At 44.4% G+C, this 17,941-nt stretch overlaps 1 protein-coding gene across 3 annotated transcripts in view; it reads left to right on the forward strand.

The window, feature by feature from the left end:
- Positions 1-17,262, forward strand: part of nbr1b (NBR1 autophagy cargo receptor b) — a 49,065-nt gene extending 31,803 nt beyond the window's left edge. Inside the window, exons 14-23 of one of the 3 annotated variants that reach the window (XM_079281782.1) lie at positions 24-99; positions 177-287; positions 1,545-1,715; positions 4,752-5,030; positions 9,506-9,689; positions 10,587-10,823; positions 11,826-11,911; positions 12,539-12,614; positions 13,081-13,174; positions 13,983-17,262. In XM_079281782.1, coding sequence (XP_079137908.1) covers positions 24-99; positions 177-287; positions 1,545-1,715; positions 4,752-5,030; positions 9,506-9,689; positions 10,587-10,823; positions 11,826-11,911; positions 12,539-12,614; positions 13,081-13,174; positions 13,983-14,156 — 1,488 coding nt within the window. In that variant the 3' untranslated portion in view covers positions 14,157-17,262. The remainder of the gene's footprint in view (positions 1-23; positions 100-176; positions 288-1,544; positions 1,716-4,751; positions 5,031-9,505; positions 9,690-10,586; positions 10,824-11,825; positions 11,912-12,538; positions 12,615-13,080; positions 13,175-13,982) is intronic. The other 2 variants (XM_079281784.1, XM_079281783.1) reach the window with 2 other exon arrangements.
- The last annotated feature ends 679 nt before the right edge of the window (positions 17,263-17,941 follow it).

The following is a 17,941-nucleotide window of genomic DNA, read 5'->3' on the forward strand; positions in this document are numbered from 1 at the left end:
TTATCTATCTGTTCATCTCTCAGGATCTTCTATCTTTTGAGCTGTTGGACATCAACATCGTCCAAGAGTTGGAGAGTGTCCCAAACAACACCCCAGCTGGTAAGAAGAGTTCTTGTAGTTGCTTAAGGGAGCTTGTTGGTACCTTTAGAGACCTGACTGACGTTTCTTCCGTCCAGACGTTACTCCGTGCATGTCACCTCTGCCTCAAGAGGGCCACCTGCAAGACAAGGGCAGTCCCTCTCTGGCTCTCATCCGGGAAGAAACAGAAGTCATCAATAGGATCATGGGTAAAGTCGCTTTCTATTCAAAGGTTTTAAGGCTCTTGATGGAGTTTTCTTGATAAGTTGGTAAATGAAAAAAAGTCTAAAATGGAGCAAGACAGCTGAGTGACAGCTGAACATGATGTGAGGCCTCATTTATCAGAGCATGCCCAGAACAAGTTGAAATGTTTAACATGTGTCAACACAAAGGTTTGTATTTATTAAACCGATGTACTCACACCCTAATACAAAGAACATGACACATTTCACCTGTTCTACATCCATCCACTTTTGCATGAATCTGCATATGCTATTAATGCCCCAGCATGCCATATATGGGCAATACTTCCCTTTGGAAGTCCAGTACCCTGAACCTCTTCCAAGCAGATTAAAAAGATTTCAGACAGATAGAGAAGAAGGGATGTACTGAGGCAGCGTGACAAGTTCAAGTGATAGACTGTCCTTCTCTTCTTGTTGCTCCTGAGGACCAGCCTACTTCTTCATATAGTCTTGGTGATAATTGCCATATTTATTTGTCTCCTGTAATGAAATGCAAAGCACAATGAAAAACTGCACCAACTGGTTTAAAGGTGGAGTTTACAGCATGAAGATAAATTCTATAGTCAAGCACAGACCTGATGGTTTCATCTTCACGTCCTCAAGACAGAAACATGCTTAATTCTGATATGCATTTGATTCATTCAATTGGCCTGAGTGGTACCTGGATGTAACACTTGTCACTAACTGGTCCTCTGTGTCCCTGAGGCCCTGTTCACAGCTGGCATTTGAATGTGTCTCTGGCATCTCTTTCCCTCTATATGCAAATATAAATGTACATGATTTTCGTTTTGCCAAATGCATTGTTCTTTAACCAACGAGAGGCAGCGATGCACTTTGTCAACCACTGATCCGATCGTGCAAGACGCATTTTAAACCAAGTGTCAACAGGGTGTTACAGGAGCCTCAGGTGTTCAGTCATGCATAGAAACAAGATTAAGTAAATGCATTATGGGCATCATTTCACTCTGAAAGACATTATTTCCTTGGTTTCCAAATAACAGCTGAAATGCATCATCATTAACAATCTATCAGTAATAAGTCCATGGTGGACAGTAGAGTTCGTTTGTGTGTCTGAATCGGTTTTCCTGCGATTCTACCTGCAGACCACTGGGGATTGTTGGTATTTATGGTCAGCAGTGGTTCTCAATGTATGCAAGAGGAAGAACCTGGCACTGATAAAGGTACAACAGACATAAGATCTGTCCATCTGTTACTGGTCCACAGATGTCCCTCATGGGGTGGGATCTGGAACAGAGGGGGGCGGAGTCCCGGCTCAGGAGGAAGGGGAGGATGACATCAGCGGGACTCAGTTTGTTTGCGAGACTGTGATTCGCTCAATGACCCTGGAGGAGGCCCCTGACCGCGCCCCTCTGAGAGGGTCCCGCCCAGGGCCAGGTAAGCATCAGTCAGCAGGGTTACGGCTCTGAAGCTGTAAACTTTTGAATGGAGTACATTGATTTTACATTGTTGATAAGAGTAGCAGTAAGAGTGTAGAACAATGAAACTGAATAAATGAATCCAGCATTGTGAGAATGTACATTTCTTCCAAAATCTTATCATTTTGGAATGTGGACCAAATGCATATCTACATATCTGGATAGTGACCTGAGCCTGGGCCTTCCAGTCACCCAGCAGGTCATCAAATCTGTTATTGGAAAGTATGTTGAAAATATGAACTCATTGGATGGCAGGCAACCTTTTCTACATTCTGACCTTTTGTGTCACATGAATTCAGTGGAGCCATTAGCTTTTACTTTCCACTGAACTCCCCCCAATTTACTCCAAGTTCCTGAACTTGGAGTAATAGTTTGCGTGTTTTGAATTGTGGTAGTATGAAGTACTTCTCCATAGTCAGTGTATTACCTACAGTAAGGCAAGGCAAGTTTATTTGTATCGCACATTTCAACAAGGTAATTCAAAGTGCTTCACATAAAACTATCAACATCAAAACATAAAGCAAAAGTAAAGGAGATTTAAAACCAATTAAGGAACATTCATTGAAACATTAAAAACAGTCATTAAAAAACAGGGTAAGAAATAAAATACAGCAGTAAAATGCAGAAATGTATTAATATCCTTGAATCTGGTTCAATTAAAGGCAGCAGCAAACATAAAAGTCTTCAGTCTTGATTTAAAGGAGCTGAGGGTCTCAGCAGACCTGCAGCTTTCTGGGACTTTGTTCCAGATATGTGGAGCAGAACAACTGAACGCTGCTTCTCCATGTTTAGTTCTGACTCTGGGAACAGAAAGTAGACCGGTCCCAGACGACCTAAGGGGTCGGGATGGTTCATAAGGTAGCAGCAGATCAGAGATGTATTTTGGCCCTAAACCATTCAGTGCTTTGTAAACCAACAGCAGGATTTTAAAGTCAATTCTTTGTTGGACAGGAAGCCAGTGCAAAGACCTCAGAACTGGAGTGATGTGGTCCACCCTCCTGGTCTTAGTGAGGACTCGAGCTGCAGCGTTCTGAATCAGCTGCAGCTTTCTGACAGACTTTTTACAGAGACCTGTAAACACACCGTTACAGTAGTCCAGTCTGCTGAAGATAAATGCGTGGACAAGTTTTTCCGAATCCTGTTGAGACATAAGTCCTCTAATCCTTGATATATTCTTCAGGTGATAGGAGGCGGATTTTGTAATTGTCTTGATGAGGCTGTTCAAGTTGAGGTCTGAATCCATAACTACACCTAGATTTCTGGCTTGGTTTGTGGGTTTTAACATCAGTGATTGAAGCTGAGCGGTGATTTTCAATTGTTCGTCCTTGGTACCAAAAACAATTACTTCTGTTTTATCTTTGTTTAATTGAAGAACATCCAGTTGTTGGTTTGTTCAATGCAGTTACCCAGCCCTTGTATGGGATTATAGTCCCCTGGTGACATAGTTATGTAGATTTGTGTGTCGTCTGCATAATTATGATAACACACTTTGTTGTTTTCCATAATCTGAGCTAGTGGAAGCATGTAGATGTTGAACAGAAGAGGCCCCAGTATTGAACCTTGGGGAACACCACATGTCATTTTAGTCAGCTCTGATGTGTAATTAGCTACAGACACAAAGTATTCTCTGTCTTTCAAGTAGGATTCAAACCAGTTAAGTGCTGTGCCAGAGAGTCCCACCCAGTCGTAGTCTTTCTAGGAGTATGGCATGGTCGACCGTGTCGAATGCAGCACTGAGATCCAGTAACACTAAGACTGAACTTCTGCCATTGTCAATATTTTTGAAAAAGTGTGTTGGTAGAATATCCAAGCAGCAGGAGGATGACTTCAGATGTTGTATAATGTATTCTAGGCTTCTACGGTCGATTGAATGAAATTGTGTCATGATATTTGAATGGATGTTATTCAGAGATCGGGACAACACATATCCTGTGGTTGGTGTGGAGGCACTGACTGCTTGTCTAATTTTCTGAATTTTGTCAGTAAAAAAGGAGGCAAATTGATTGCATGCCCAGGTGGATTGGAGCTCAGCAGCTACCGACACTGGAGGGTTTGTTAGCCTGTCGACGGTAGCAAATAAGGCGCGTGTATTGTTATTGTTTTTGGTTATGATGTCAGAGAAGAATGACTGCCTTGCATTTCTAAGTTCCAAATTATATTTGCGAAGTCTCTCTTTATAGACGTCACAGTGAACCTGGAGATTAGTTTTTCGCCACCTGCTGACCAGTAGAGGTCAGCATGCTCCCAGTAGAGGTCAGCATGCTCCCAGTAGAGGTCAGCATGCTCCCAGCTTGAAGAAACAGAAAAGAGTTTACTACACAGAGGCAAAGCAATGTGCTGCTGTGGATGGGAATGTCAGCAAAACAAATGTTAGCAACCTAAACCAATGGAAGAGAGCTCTCTCTGTTGCAATCAGTCCTTTTTTCTTACTCTAAACCCAAAAGACATGTTTTCTATCCTCCTTCGACGTCTCTGAACCCGTTGCTTACTGTCATGTGAGTTTGTATTTTTTTAAATTTGGGTGAGTTTTGCAAAAGCCTGAGTGACTGAACTATAAGGTAAAATCAAACAGCTAGTATGATGGGCTGGTGAACAACTATGAATATATGATGAGTCACCCAGGACAAGTGTCTCTAAAGGTTGGCTATGGCTTTGTTAAATGATGAAATATGCGGAGTAAAGGCCTCTCTCTGGACTTTGACAAAGACAGTACAGATTAGATTCACTCACTCACTTTCACAATAAAAGCCCAAGACATAAATACTCGCAGATGAGTTTTGGGATTTTTGTGTATTGGCCATGCTACAGATCAATGTGAAGACTAGCAGTTGAACCCTTGTGTAAACTGCTCTATATTTGATTCTTGTGTTCAGCTGCAGCATTATGTCAGACTGGAGGTGTTCACTCTGCCTGCTGCTACATGTGTTTGCACGTGATTGAAATAGAAAAGTATGACTGTACAGTATTTAACAGTGGACTTCCTGTTTGCCCCCAGTGGTGCGTCCGGCTGCTCAGGGAGGCTCATCCTCCTCTTCCTCCTGTGTGAAAAGTAAAACAATGAAATCCGAAGAGAGTGCAGACAGCAGCCCCAGCACCTCTAAAAGCCCCCTGAACCCACCGGCTACACTGAAGGCTTCCCTCCCTCCGCCACTGAAAGCCCCCCTGCCGGCTCCCCTGTACATGGCCTTGACTCTGGGACCCGGCCCCAGCTCTGCCCCGACCCCGCTCATTGCTCCGCCAAGGTCGTCCACACTGCAGCAGCACACAGCCACAGGTGACAGCAGAGAACAGATGGGTTGAGCTGAGGTACCATGTGACATCAGATCATAACAACACTTCTTGATTGGACCATTTTATGTTAGGGTTAGGCTTAAACATGGCTAAACATGTGTAAGCACATTATTTTGATTTGATAGTTTATTGCAGAGGTGTGGACTTGAGTCATGAATCTGATAACATCACTAGACTTGGCGCAAGTGCATTTAGGACATGTCCAACTCCAATGTTGTTAAATGGTAAACGTAAAGCACAAGTGGCAAAGGGGTTATGTTTCAACTCTCAATTAATCATAGGTGTGTTGTGGGTGTAATATGAATCAAAACAGACCTCAGAGTGTCATCTCCCATTCCTTTTTAAAAGCCAGGTGCGCCCGCAGCAACCCTAACCCTGGATAACCCCAACCCTGCAGCCTCCAGTTCTGAAAAGTGAATTCAATCCAGAAGTGCCTTAAACTTGCATTCTGTCAAATGGCCATCAGGGGGGGCAACGGCCAAACTCAAGGTCTCACAACGGCAGTCCATTAACCAATGGGTGACATCACAAGGACTACGTCCACTTCTTATATACAGTCTGTGGGTTCGGGTTTGGGTTAGGGTTATGCGGCCTGCACTGCCGCATCACTGTTTAAATAGTGGACTCTACAGATTGGCAGGTTTTCTAGCAGTGAAGATGTTGTTTATGAAAAGCTTAACGGCAGCAAATATGGATTGAAAAGAATATTTGGTTGGATAAAAGCATGTTGGGAATTTCGGAAATGATTACATATATTTTTTTTTTCAATCAACTTTCGACATTTCACAAAACTCTGGAGTTATGGGAGATGTGTGGATCAATCCAGCACAGCCACAACTGGAACTAAACCTCTCATAGAATAATACTACAAATATTATTGGAGGCTGATTTTTATCTGCAACTGGACAGAAATACAGCTTTGAACACAGTGAATAAACATGCAGAGGAACCTGCAGTCTGTTTCCTCCTAGGCTGTGTAAGTGGAGCTAGTCCTCGTGACATCATCACCCATTGGTTTTTAAAACCATGACTTCGGCATTTTGACCTTCGTCATCTTGAACTAGGGCCGTCGCCATCATGGCTTTTTGCAACCAGTTAACGGAAGTGACCATATATGGACTGCGGATGAGTGATGAGATGCGGTAGCAACCTGTCAATCACAGTAGGCCTGCCCTAAAGCATCCCCTGCTTTATGGTCTGTGACTCTAAATGGACCATAATATGCCTTAAGCGTCTTTGGGTATCTTGAAAAGCACGATAGAAAATTGATTTATTATTATTATTATTATAATGTACTAAATGAACATCATGCTGTATTGAAGAAGACTTTACACTGGAGATTGAGACCATCAACTTTAAATGTTTTAAAATAACTTTCATATTTTCTGTTGCTTGTCTCATCACCATGTTGTATCTCTGGGTTGTAAATATTCAGTGTGCAGTTCTAAACTGTAGTGTTTCTACCTCTCAGGACCCCTGAAGTATACAGCTCAATTACATCTTTGACTTTTTGTTCAATCTAACTGTTGTTCGAGATGTAAGTAAGATAGATTCAGAAAGGGATTCTGATCTGTTGAGAAAGTAAAAAGCATTCAGTTTGGTGAAGGGGACCTGAGGACCATTGAACCCGACGTGGATCTTGGTGGTCCTGGTACTTCTTACAGTAGCTGAGACTTGAGACTTGCAGAACAATGACATCAGCTCGTTAATCATTCAGTCATCGGGTGGATTTTTCACACACAGACACTTATGTATTAAATCCCTAATTGACAAAACACTATTTATACACAGTTCAGTGTTCTGTTGATAGTATTTATCTTGAGTTCATTTGAAGTAATGACACAGACTCAATACAAAGGGGAGCATGCATTTCAAGTTCTAAATACATGGAAAAGAACTTTGACTGTATTGAGGACACTCATCTTGTTGTAAGCTGATCAGCCCCATAGATAGACTGGTGAACCTCAATGAGTCTCAGTAGAAGCTGAGCAGCATGAACAGCTTTACCCAGTCCTCCAGTAAGTCCTCCAGCAAGTCCTCCAGTAAGTCCTCCAGCAAGTCCTCCAGTAAGTCCTCCAGTATGATACATCTATCATACTGGTCCTCCAGCAAGTCCTCCAGTAAATCCTCCAGTATGATACATCTATCATACTGGTCCTCCAACAAGTCCTCCAGTAAATCCTCCAGCAAGTCCTCCAGCAAGTCCTCCAGCAAGTCCTCCAGCAAATCCTCCAGCAAGTCCTCCAGTAAATCCTCCAGCAAGTCCTCCAGCAAGTCCTCCAGCAAATCCTCCAGCAAGTCCTCCAGTAAATCCTCCAGTAAGTCCACCAGCAAGTCCTCCAGTAAGTCCTCCAGTAAGTCCTCCAGTAAGTCCTCCAGCAAGTCCTCCAGCAAGTCCTCCAGCAAGTCCTCCAGTAAGTCCTCCAGTAAGTCCTCCAGCAAGTCCTCCAGCAAGTCCTCCAGTAAGTCCTCCAGTAAGTCCTCCAGCAAGTCCTCCAGCAAGTCCTCCAGCAAGTCCTCCAGCAAGTCCTCCAGTAAATCCTCCAGTAAGTCCTCCAGCAAGTCCTCCAGCAAGTCCTCCAGCAAATCCTCCAGCAAGTCCTCCAGCAAGTCCTCCAGCAAGTCCTCCAGTAAGTCCTCCAGTAAGTCCTCCAGCAAGTCCTCCAGCAAGTCCTCCAGTAAGTCCTCCAGTAAGTCCTCCAGCAAGTCCTCCAGTAAGTCCTCCAGTAAGTCCTCCAGCAAGTCCTCCAGCAAGTCCTCCAGTAAATCCTCCAGCAAGTCCTCCAGCAAGTCCTCCAGCAAGTCCTCCAGTAAATCCTCCAGCAAGTCCTCCAGCAAATCCTCCAGCAAGTCCTCCAGTAAATCCTCCAGCAAGTCCTCCAGCAAATCCTCCAGCAAGTCCTCCAGTAAATCCTCCAGCAAGTCCTCCAGCAAGTCCTCCAGCAAGTCCTCCAGCAAGTCCTCCAGTAAGTCCTCCAGCAAGTCCTCCAGCAAGTCCTCCAGTAAATCCTCCAGCAAGTCCTCCATCAAGTCCTCCAGCAAGTCCTCCAGTAAATCCTCCAGCAAGTCCTCCAGCAAGTCCTCCAGCAAGTCCTCCAGTAAATCCTCCAGCAAGTCCTCCAGCAAGTCCTCCAGCAAGTCCTCCAGCAAGTCCTCCAGCAAGTCCTCCAGTAAATCCTCCAGCAAGTCCTCCAGCAAGTCCTCCAGCAAATCCTCCAGCAAGTCTTCCAGTAAATCCTCCAGCAAGTCCTCCACCAAGTCCTCCACCAAGTCTTCCAGTATCTCAGTGAAGCACAGTGATCACATCAGGCCACATGCTCAGAACAAACAGGGGTCAGTGTTTCACCTCTACTCCTGGCTCCATGCACACTACATATGCAATCATCAGTTAGAGATAAAGAAGCAGATTACTAACTAGCAGCACGGCAAGAATACGCAAACTACGACGAGACCTCCTGAGAACTAATAACACCGCTATCTGATCATCTCCACCTGTGGCGTCGGCCTATATTCCTTCTGATAGGAATACAAGAGATACCGTTACAGCCACAGTATCATACCTCTTCATAGATGTATCATACCTCTTCATAGATGTATCATACCTCTTCATAGATGTATCATACCTCTTCATAGATGTATCATACCTCTTCATAGATGTATCATACCTCTTCATAGATGTATCATACCTCTTCATAGATGTATCATACCTCTTCATAGATGTATCATACCTCTTCATAGATGTATCATACCTCTTCATAGATGTATCATACCTCTTCATAGATGTATCATACCTCTTCATAGATGTATCATACCTCTTCATAGATGTATCATACCTCTTCATAGATGTATCATACCTCTTCATAGACGTATCATACCTCTTCATAGATGTATCATACCTCTTCATAGATGTATCATACCTCTTCATAGATGTCAGAGTGGTCCTGCATGTTTGTCTCAGCTGTTCAACGGTTAAGTAAGAAGTTCCTCCTTACTTTCTGTGCAACACATGTCAACTTCCGTCTTCAGAGGAATCAACTTACTTTGGTTTGTCAACAAAACGACTTAGTTAGGTTTAGATTGTGTTTTTATTTAAAATAAGTATGCAAGTTACATAATCCATACATCAACGTTGACTCATCCTTTCCCTTCAACTTACAGCGGTCTCCTGAGTGAGAAAGGTGCTTTTAGTTTAGAATCTGACACTAAATATTAATCTTAAATATTAGGCCTCATTAATAGGACATGCATCTGGAAGTCAGTCAACATTTGTTAATGCCTTTGCGTAGCTATTACACTCCGCCATACATCTGGTCGCAAATTGCGTGTGCACACTTGATCATGTTTAGCAACTCTAACAAGGTCTATAGCCGTGATCTTGTTTTAAGAAATTGCAGTGACGCAGAACTGTGCGGCACTGTTAGCCTGTGGAACTCAGCAGTGTTCTTCATCCCAATACAGTTGAAGGTGAGGAGTCCCACATGGAGAACATCCATGTGGAGAAGGGGCCAGAGGAGGAGAAGGAGGGAGGGAAGAAGAGAGAAGGGACAAGGAGTCGCTCCTCCTCCACCTCCTCGGAGGATTACATCATCATCCTCCCAGACTGCTTTGACACCAGCCGGCCACTGGGGGAGTCCATGTACAGGTACGGGACTAAAGCGGTGGTCTGGGATGTGTATGAACAGCTAACAGACCATGAGGAAGTATTTGACGAAAAATGTATCTGATTAGAATTACAGACACCGCCTTGTAATTTAAAACACATAATTGAAATGACGATGAAGCAAGTCTGTCCCTGGTGTGTGTCCCTGACTACAGTGTAAGTCGCCTGTGTTTCTGACCGTGAGCGGCCATGAGTTGGCCATGTGATGCCTGTATGTCATGTGTTGTGGCAAAATGACGAGACGAGACGGCAAATTGACGTTGCAACCCAGCAGGAAGCGTTTTAATAAGCACACGCCCACATTCAACAAGTTCAACAAATCCAATGTATCGCTTCTCACAGCTCACTCTTCTTGTCTAAATTCACCCCCTTACTTCACTTTCCACCAATCAAACCAGTGGGTTGAACCACAAACAGCACCCTGGTCTCCTCACATGTCACGCCCTCATGTCTTCGTCTGGGTCAAGATCACCTTTTGGCAGAACACACGATTCATGGACGGGAAATGTTTGGATACACATTGGAGTGATGGATTACACTTTGTCTGGCGCGCCTTAATCCCTTTCTAAGAATGTTTTTATGAACCAGATGTGTTCAACATAAGTGATATAAACCGTCTTATGAGACCAGATGTGTTCAGTTCGATCCGAACAGCAGGTGTTCTGCTCAGTGTTACGTTGTTTGTATGAGCGGTTCTGGAGAACCTGTGGTGTTCCAAGCAGCAACACCACAGGGAAAGCATCGGTTCGTTGTGAACAGACATGTTTTGAACGGGCATTGCACTAGATTCAAAGAATGAGGCCAGGACTTCCACTGTAGCCACTGGAAGGTGTATGTTGTCACGCTCCCTTTAATTCCCTATTTCTTGCCCCATTGCAGCTCTGCTTTGTCCCAGCCTGGTGACATCCCAGCCAAGACCCCCACAGACCCAGAAAGCCCATCTCCCAACCAACCGGGCAGGTCAACCCCAGAGGGGGAGCTCGGTCAGGCGGCTCCAGGGACGGCGGTGTCGGGCGCCAGCAGCGCCAACGACATGCTTTGTACGTCTCAGACGCTGGACGACGAGCCTCTGACTCCTGAAGTGGTCGCACCGCCTCAAGCCACCGGCACACCGAGGTATGAAGGGTGGGACACAAACACAGCTGCTGATGAAACCTCATCACTTCCTCCATCTTTACCTCTTGTCTTGATTCATTTTAAATAAAGTATCATATTTATTGATGCAGCACTAATTTCATCAGCACATACAACCACAGATCTATGTCATTACCTTTGGACACCGGTGTTACATTGTGGCATCGCAAATTAAATTTGCCATTTAAAACATGATCTGAACTGAAACCAGAAGCATTGGCACTGAAACAAGTTCCTCTGAGAAACACAACTCTTTGGTATTATTAATTACTAGTAAGTAATGAAGTCAAATCACTTCATTTTGAATGCCTTGTTGTGTTTTTCAGTTCAACGTGTTTCAGTGCCAATACAATAAGAGAATATGTGGCCTAAGGAAATAATAACTTCATGAAAATGGTATTTGTGACACACATGATGTTGTGGGGCTGCTTGGACATGGCACAAATCATAGGCACCATTATTTTGGTCAATATTAAGATCCAGGTTTGAAGACTGGTCAGGTGGGCTGCCACACTGAGGACAGTCCGCCCCGGTCCCGCTAGCAGCAGGGAGCTCCGTCTCTCACCGCTAGGAGGGAGGGCGAGCACTAAGCTGGGGGTCCTGGACCCAGAGCCAGTCCCAGAGCAGACATGCCCAACGAGGGCCAACCAGGGGCGGAAAGAGTTCCCACGAGGAGATCCTGCCCCAACAAGCTGTAAATTCAGGCAGCTCTGTGTTAGTTTGTTGTTCAGTTCAACATGACAGCATCATGTCGCCTGTTTAGAGATCCAGCAGACACAGAGCAACGGTAGCATGTTTGGGTCTACCTGACGAATAGAGGAGCAGCAATATTCATTGATTTCTATTGCTGGTGGTCGTAAACAGTATCTAGAGGCAGAGGAAGGATGTATGTGTTGTAAGCACTCTGCTGCCGGACGCCTCGGTGCGGCGTTGATGAACAGAGTGACGGTGTTCTTTGCTTTGGTTGCTCTTGATGTTGTGCAGTCCAGGGAGCAGTGCAGACACAGATGTGGACCCGGCCACGTCTGGGGAAGGACCAGAGGGCTCTGAACTCTACCACACTGAGGATGGTAAGCACGTCGCTATTTCGCAAATACCTTCGCTCAGCTATTTCTATATTTTTGCGCAAACAGTGCTAACAACAGCAACAGAGCTGACAGAGCTGACTGTGTTCACCTGAGGGAGACTGTTACGCTTCCACCCTGCCAAGTTGGGTTGAGACGCACGATCAGTGGTGAGCGCTGTATGAGCGCTGTATGAGCGCCGTGCAGAGCGGCTACCATTAGCTAGGACACACAAATAGCATGTCATGATGTAATTATAGAGGAAATGAATCTCTTCATTGTTCTCCATTTATCCAAATGGCATTAGAAGGGTACCCGCCAAACTAACACCACAAGCGTAATCCTGTGTAAGTGTAGGGAGACGAGCTCTCAGAGATGATGACGTCAGGACGCAGACATGTCGTGTATACTTCTTCAGTGTTGCTGCATCATTGCACTGTAAAACCAAAAACACTCATCAAAACAAATGTAAAATGTGTAACAAAAAGGCAAACCTTGGTTTGGACTTTCAAACGTGAAAAGGCTCTGAGAGTCTTCAGCAACACCGAGGTACAGCAGCGTGGCTTCTGGCTCATTCTGACACCATCTTTCAGAGATGTTGAGGGATAATGTATTGTTTTTGTTGTACCACAGTCTCTGGTCCTGAACAAACTCAGACAGATGATGCTGAAGTGACTGAAGACACAGAGGACACCCCTGAGGACCCCAGGTCTCACACTCATACCTTCACACACACATTCAAAGTCAGCAGTTTGAATGAAGGAAAGGTCTCGTACTGCTGGCCCCTAGCTTACTAAACCATGGTGGTGGCTAACTGCTCAACTATTAGCTGCTGAGCTAACCACTAACGCACTAGCTAGGCGGAACATGCTAGCGCAAGCACCAGATTTTCATTCTCTTTTCTTCTGCTTTATTTCGTATCCGCTGGCATTAAGTTCTCAACATTATACATTCATTATTTCAAAAGCTTTATCTGAACCAATAAGCTTGCTAGCTGTTTGTCAACAGTCAGCTAGCAACCTTGTTAGCACTGTTATTAACATGACAATAAATCGACACAGATTTTCTCAGTGAATACGTCATCATTTGTGTAGAAGTGCTGAATTGGAGTTGGAGCCAAAGCTTTCACACAGCAGCCACGTTTTGAACGTAACTTCTTTACTGTCGCTCCTCAGGCACCCAGGCCTCACCGGCGGCCTGGTGAAAGGAGCTCTGTCAGTAGCTGCGTCTGCCTACAAAGCTCTGTTCACTGGACAAGGTCCCACACAGGTCAGCATGCGGTTTATATCTAGCAGTCTTATATCATACCTCATGTTGTTAACAAGTGCATCGTCGTCCTAAAGTCCCGACTACGGACGTTCCAATCAGATTTTGTTTCGGCCCTGATCCCGATCAGAGTCCTTCAGTATTATATATCTTCCAACACCGAGGCTGAGCCGATACAACATGTTCTTACTTCTGTGAATGATGGATAACGTCAGTTTAGGTCTACACTTACATTCATCTTTACGGGACACTGGCGCACATTACTCTGTCACCAGAAGGAGTGGCTGGAGTATAAACTTACCTGAATCCAATAGAGCTGTAAGAGCTGCGAACATTAGCCTGAACTCTGATAAATAGAGCTTACACACAGACAGTACTACACATTGATATGGAGGTCGTAAACACATCACATTCTTCTTTTAAACGATGTATATCTACCATCGAGGGGTGTGTATTGGCAAGACTCTGGGGATACGATGCGTATCACGATACTCTTAACAGGGTATTATTGAGATTTGTTGAATCTGATCTTAAGAAAACTGATAGTATGAAAAACACAACACCATATGCAAACAATCGGAGTAAAAAAAAGTCATCCAATCGGAACAGTAGGATCTGCATTCATCACATCCAGCATCATAGCGCTACTCTGTTTGCAGTCTGAGCCACTAATCCTCAAATGTGAACTATTAGTTGAACATCGATGGTGGTTTTGAGAGTCGCCACATTAATGAGGACAGCCCCATGCACACTGCTTCAACATGTGGAGGCCTGCCGCGCCTCGGTCAATATGCTTCTTGTTTCTATGCAGCCTCCAGTGGATGCATCCACCCAGGACACCATGATGGCCGTGCTGGTGGAAATGGGTTTTGGGGATCGGCCGCTGAACCAGCGGCTGCTGAAGAAATACAACTACAACCTGCTGGACGTGGTCAACGAACTTGTTCAGATGACTGACAATGACTGGTACTCTACACGCTACTGACGACAGACGGAGAGGAAGAAGAGAAGAAGAGAGAGGAGATCAAGCAAGAAATTCCAGAGGAGGAACGACTGGAAGAGAGAAATTCATTTCTGCTCATCTCACTTTTGTTTGTGCCTCCACCTTTCCCCCATCTCTCCTCTGATTGGTCCGGTTAGATTGAGATCAATCCTCTCTCAGGCCATTTAAGGACACATTCCAGCTAACTCTGGGACATTGTACTGGAGCATCAACACCCACTGACTGCAGCATTACTGTCAGCGGAGGTCTTGACAGTGGCAGGGCAGCTGCTTTGTATCGCAGTTTAAGAGGGACAAGGACAGAGAGGTGTTCCTCAAGTCTCAAAAGAGCTGTGTAGCATGGAGCAGTGCCCCCTAACCCTAACCCTGCAGGGGGCACTGCTCCATCTCTTATGAAACGCTAAGAGAAGTATTCAAACTGGTAAATGCTCCCAGGAACCACAAACTGGTATTTAAATGTGACACAGCATCACAAAGTCAACACTTCCACGCTCACAAGTAATGGACAGACAGTTAATGTAAACTCAGTGGCTAGCAGAGGTACACATTCCCACATCAATCATCATTGTTGAAATGCTACTTCTGCCTTTTATCTGTACAGAGCAGCGATATAATATCAATAACACAGATCTGCAGTGAGAAGTTAAGTCCTCAGAGCACATCTGTGTGGATCCCTTCTGCTGTCTGTCACGACACATTCAGAACATGTCGCTACGCTAAGAGAGCTAGTCGCTGCTTTCCTGCCATCATCTCAACATTAAACTAACAGTAAGTCATCTTTACATTGTGCAACATCTTTAATCCCAAATGCAGATTTTCCAGAGTTGGCCGAGGATTATCTGGAGCCGACTCGCCTTAGAGTTCAGGTAACAAATAGAACTCGAGGCCCACCGGAAGTCGGGTTTAGGCCGGTTGAGTTTGGTTCATTTAAAATGTAATTTGTATAAAATTGAAGAAAACGCAGTCTGCCACAGACGCAGACTGCAGGAATACGGCGAGGCAGTCTTCTGTTCTTATCGGGGGTCCGGGTCTCAGAGTTGTCCATCCCGGTTGTGTTCAGTCGGGTCCGGACTCGGCCTGTTTACAGAGGGAACCGTCTTTAAATGTGTGCTGTTGTGTTTGGCAAGTTGTTGCAAATCAATACACGTTGCCAGTTGATTTCCCAGAGATGTTATTGGAGAATCCCCTTCCTACATGGATATTGTTCTATAGAACCACATTATAGAACTGCCCTGTTGGCAGTTAAGCATGTGAACGATGCTGCTGGCGCCGGAGCCACACGTCTATGCGTTCATGATGATCTGTGCTCATTCAGGTTCAAATATACAGAATAGCATTATGAATACTGATGTTATTGTTGTCCATATCACTGGAGCATTGAAAGGGTGTCCACACGCCTCTGACTGTGTGTGTAATCTACTGAAGACTCGTCGATGACCACTGAGAGCAGAAACAACATTCCCCACAAAGCTTCCTGGGATCTGGATCCAGTGTTCCTGATGGCGACTCTCCCGTCTGACACACCTCTGACCTGGTCGCTGTTGTTGTAAGCTGGTTCTCACGATACGCATCCTCAGTGTTCCCCGATCATCCAATGAACTCTAGAAATGAAGACGTTCCTCACATTCTGTTCTCTTTACTTCTCTTCTTCTGACATCACACATGACACAGATCTTCACAGATCAGCCAGAGAGACGGATGGTCTGTGGACATGTTGACCTCTGATAGGATCCAGCGATGTTGACGTGTTCATATCATGTTGCACTCCCATCATGTGTTTTGTGCTTCTTCCACGTGGTCGCTGTGATGTTGATGCTCCTGAAGGACGTGAAGCGTATGTACAGTTAACAGTCCGCTCATTCCACACACTCAACCGTGTGAAACATCTTTCCCTTCACAGATGTGTGAATATGTTCAGGAGCTCCTGGTGTGAAGACCGTCAGCTGACTTCGTTGGTTTGAGTTCTGCTTGTTCACGCTGCTTCTGCTCTGAATGCTGATCATGTTGTATTTCAGGCTTATTGTGTGCTGGTTGAGTTTGCTCTGCTGTATGTGTTCATGTTTTTGTTTGTAAAAAAAAAAAGTGAGTGGATTTGGGGTTGGAGTCGACATAACTTAATAAATCAGCACTTGTTGGTAGAAATATGAATACATGAATAAGTGCTTCAAAACAGCTGAAGTACAGATCCACTGATTCAGATCAAATACAAGCCCTGTGTTTGGTAATCCAGACAAACTCTCCGATGATGTCACAAGGAACAGCTGCTTGGCTCTCCTGCAGGAGTCCGATGGAGAGACACGATGAAGCGCCACCTGAATGTATTTAAACTGAGTGGAACATACGGAGGTGTCCCTTTGGACTCTTCTCCTGCTGCACACAGTTCCTATCTGTCATCGTTTACTTCAACTTCACATATTCCAGACAGTACATTCTGGATCATATTCACTGGACTGAGTCTCACGCAGTCCCTTTGAAAGACATCACGTGTTCCCTCATAGGTCATAGAGGCTAAGCCACGCCCCCTCCGGTGTTCCCCATGGGACCTGATATGGGAATAAATATGTATGCTAGTCAACGGCGAGAGACGAATGCTCTTTGGTCCTGTTTGAATTGTGCCATGAATTACACAAGCCGTGTTGTTGGTGTGAAACACGAGCACGACATCGTAGCTTCAGCGGTGTGAAGTCTTTCCAATGAAGCATTTTAAAAGTCTTATACTTCAACAGTTTTATGACAAAAGATGTTCTTTTAAATTGCCAAACATCATATTCACGGCATTATTCAAACACGATCATATTTGTCTCTCACCGTTGACTTTCTGAAATAAGGGCGGGACTTCTCCTCTCTTTGAGTGACACCTGCTTCACTGTTCTAAGCTCCTGCGCGGTGAAATGGAACCGGCTGAGATGTGCACTGATGAAGGCGAAGACTCACTACTCTGCGTGTATGTCACTTTGCTTGAACTTGACGTGTTGCGTGTTCCACGAGGAATGGTCAGGTCAAATATTTTCATATTGGGATATAAATACAAGTGAAGTATTTAAGGAGGGAGGAAAAAGCAGTATAGTTTGAGCTTTTGTTCTGTGTTGCACTTTATGAACATGGTCACGATGTACAAATCAATCTCTCCCATTAAAGTCGTTACACCAAGGAGGGGTTCTGCCTATTTGTTCTTTAAGTGACAGGAAGACATAGAAAGGAATGTTAGACAAAAGGAAGTTCCAATTAGGATACCAGATGGCCGCCTTTGTCTTTAGACTTCAGTGCACTTTTGTTCTGGGACTAAACAGATAACTGTCAATTAAATCCCAGTTTATTTTTTATTTTTGAATACATTTTTTATTGAAAGACACGAGACAATATGAAGACAATACATAGACATAACAACAAGAGGATGACAAGAACAGTGGGATAACAGCCAGCAAACATCATATAGTCAGTGTGTGTGTGTGTGAGAATGTCCTTGAGCCTTTTGAGATGGAGGAAAAAAAATTATATATAATAATAATAATTTAAAAAACCAAACCAAAAAATAATAAAATAATGAAAAACAGGTAAGTATGTGTGCACATGGATGTTCATGTATGCATGTACGTGGGTTTCAATTGGTTGTCCGGCAAGAAAAAGAAAACATAAATCAACAATAGTAAAAAATACACAAAGAAAATATATATACACCGGTATATATACTATACATATTTCAATATTAATAGAATGGGTGGTGTCACGTTTGCAGAAACATAGTGAGGGATGACCAGGTGGAATGGT

Source organism: Melanostigma gelatinosum (genome assembly GCF_949748355.1).
Source record: "Melanostigma gelatinosum genome assembly, chromosome: 13".
NCBI classification, from domain to species: domain Eukaryota; kingdom Metazoa; phylum Chordata; class Actinopteri; order Perciformes; family Zoarcidae; genus Melanostigma; species Melanostigma gelatinosum.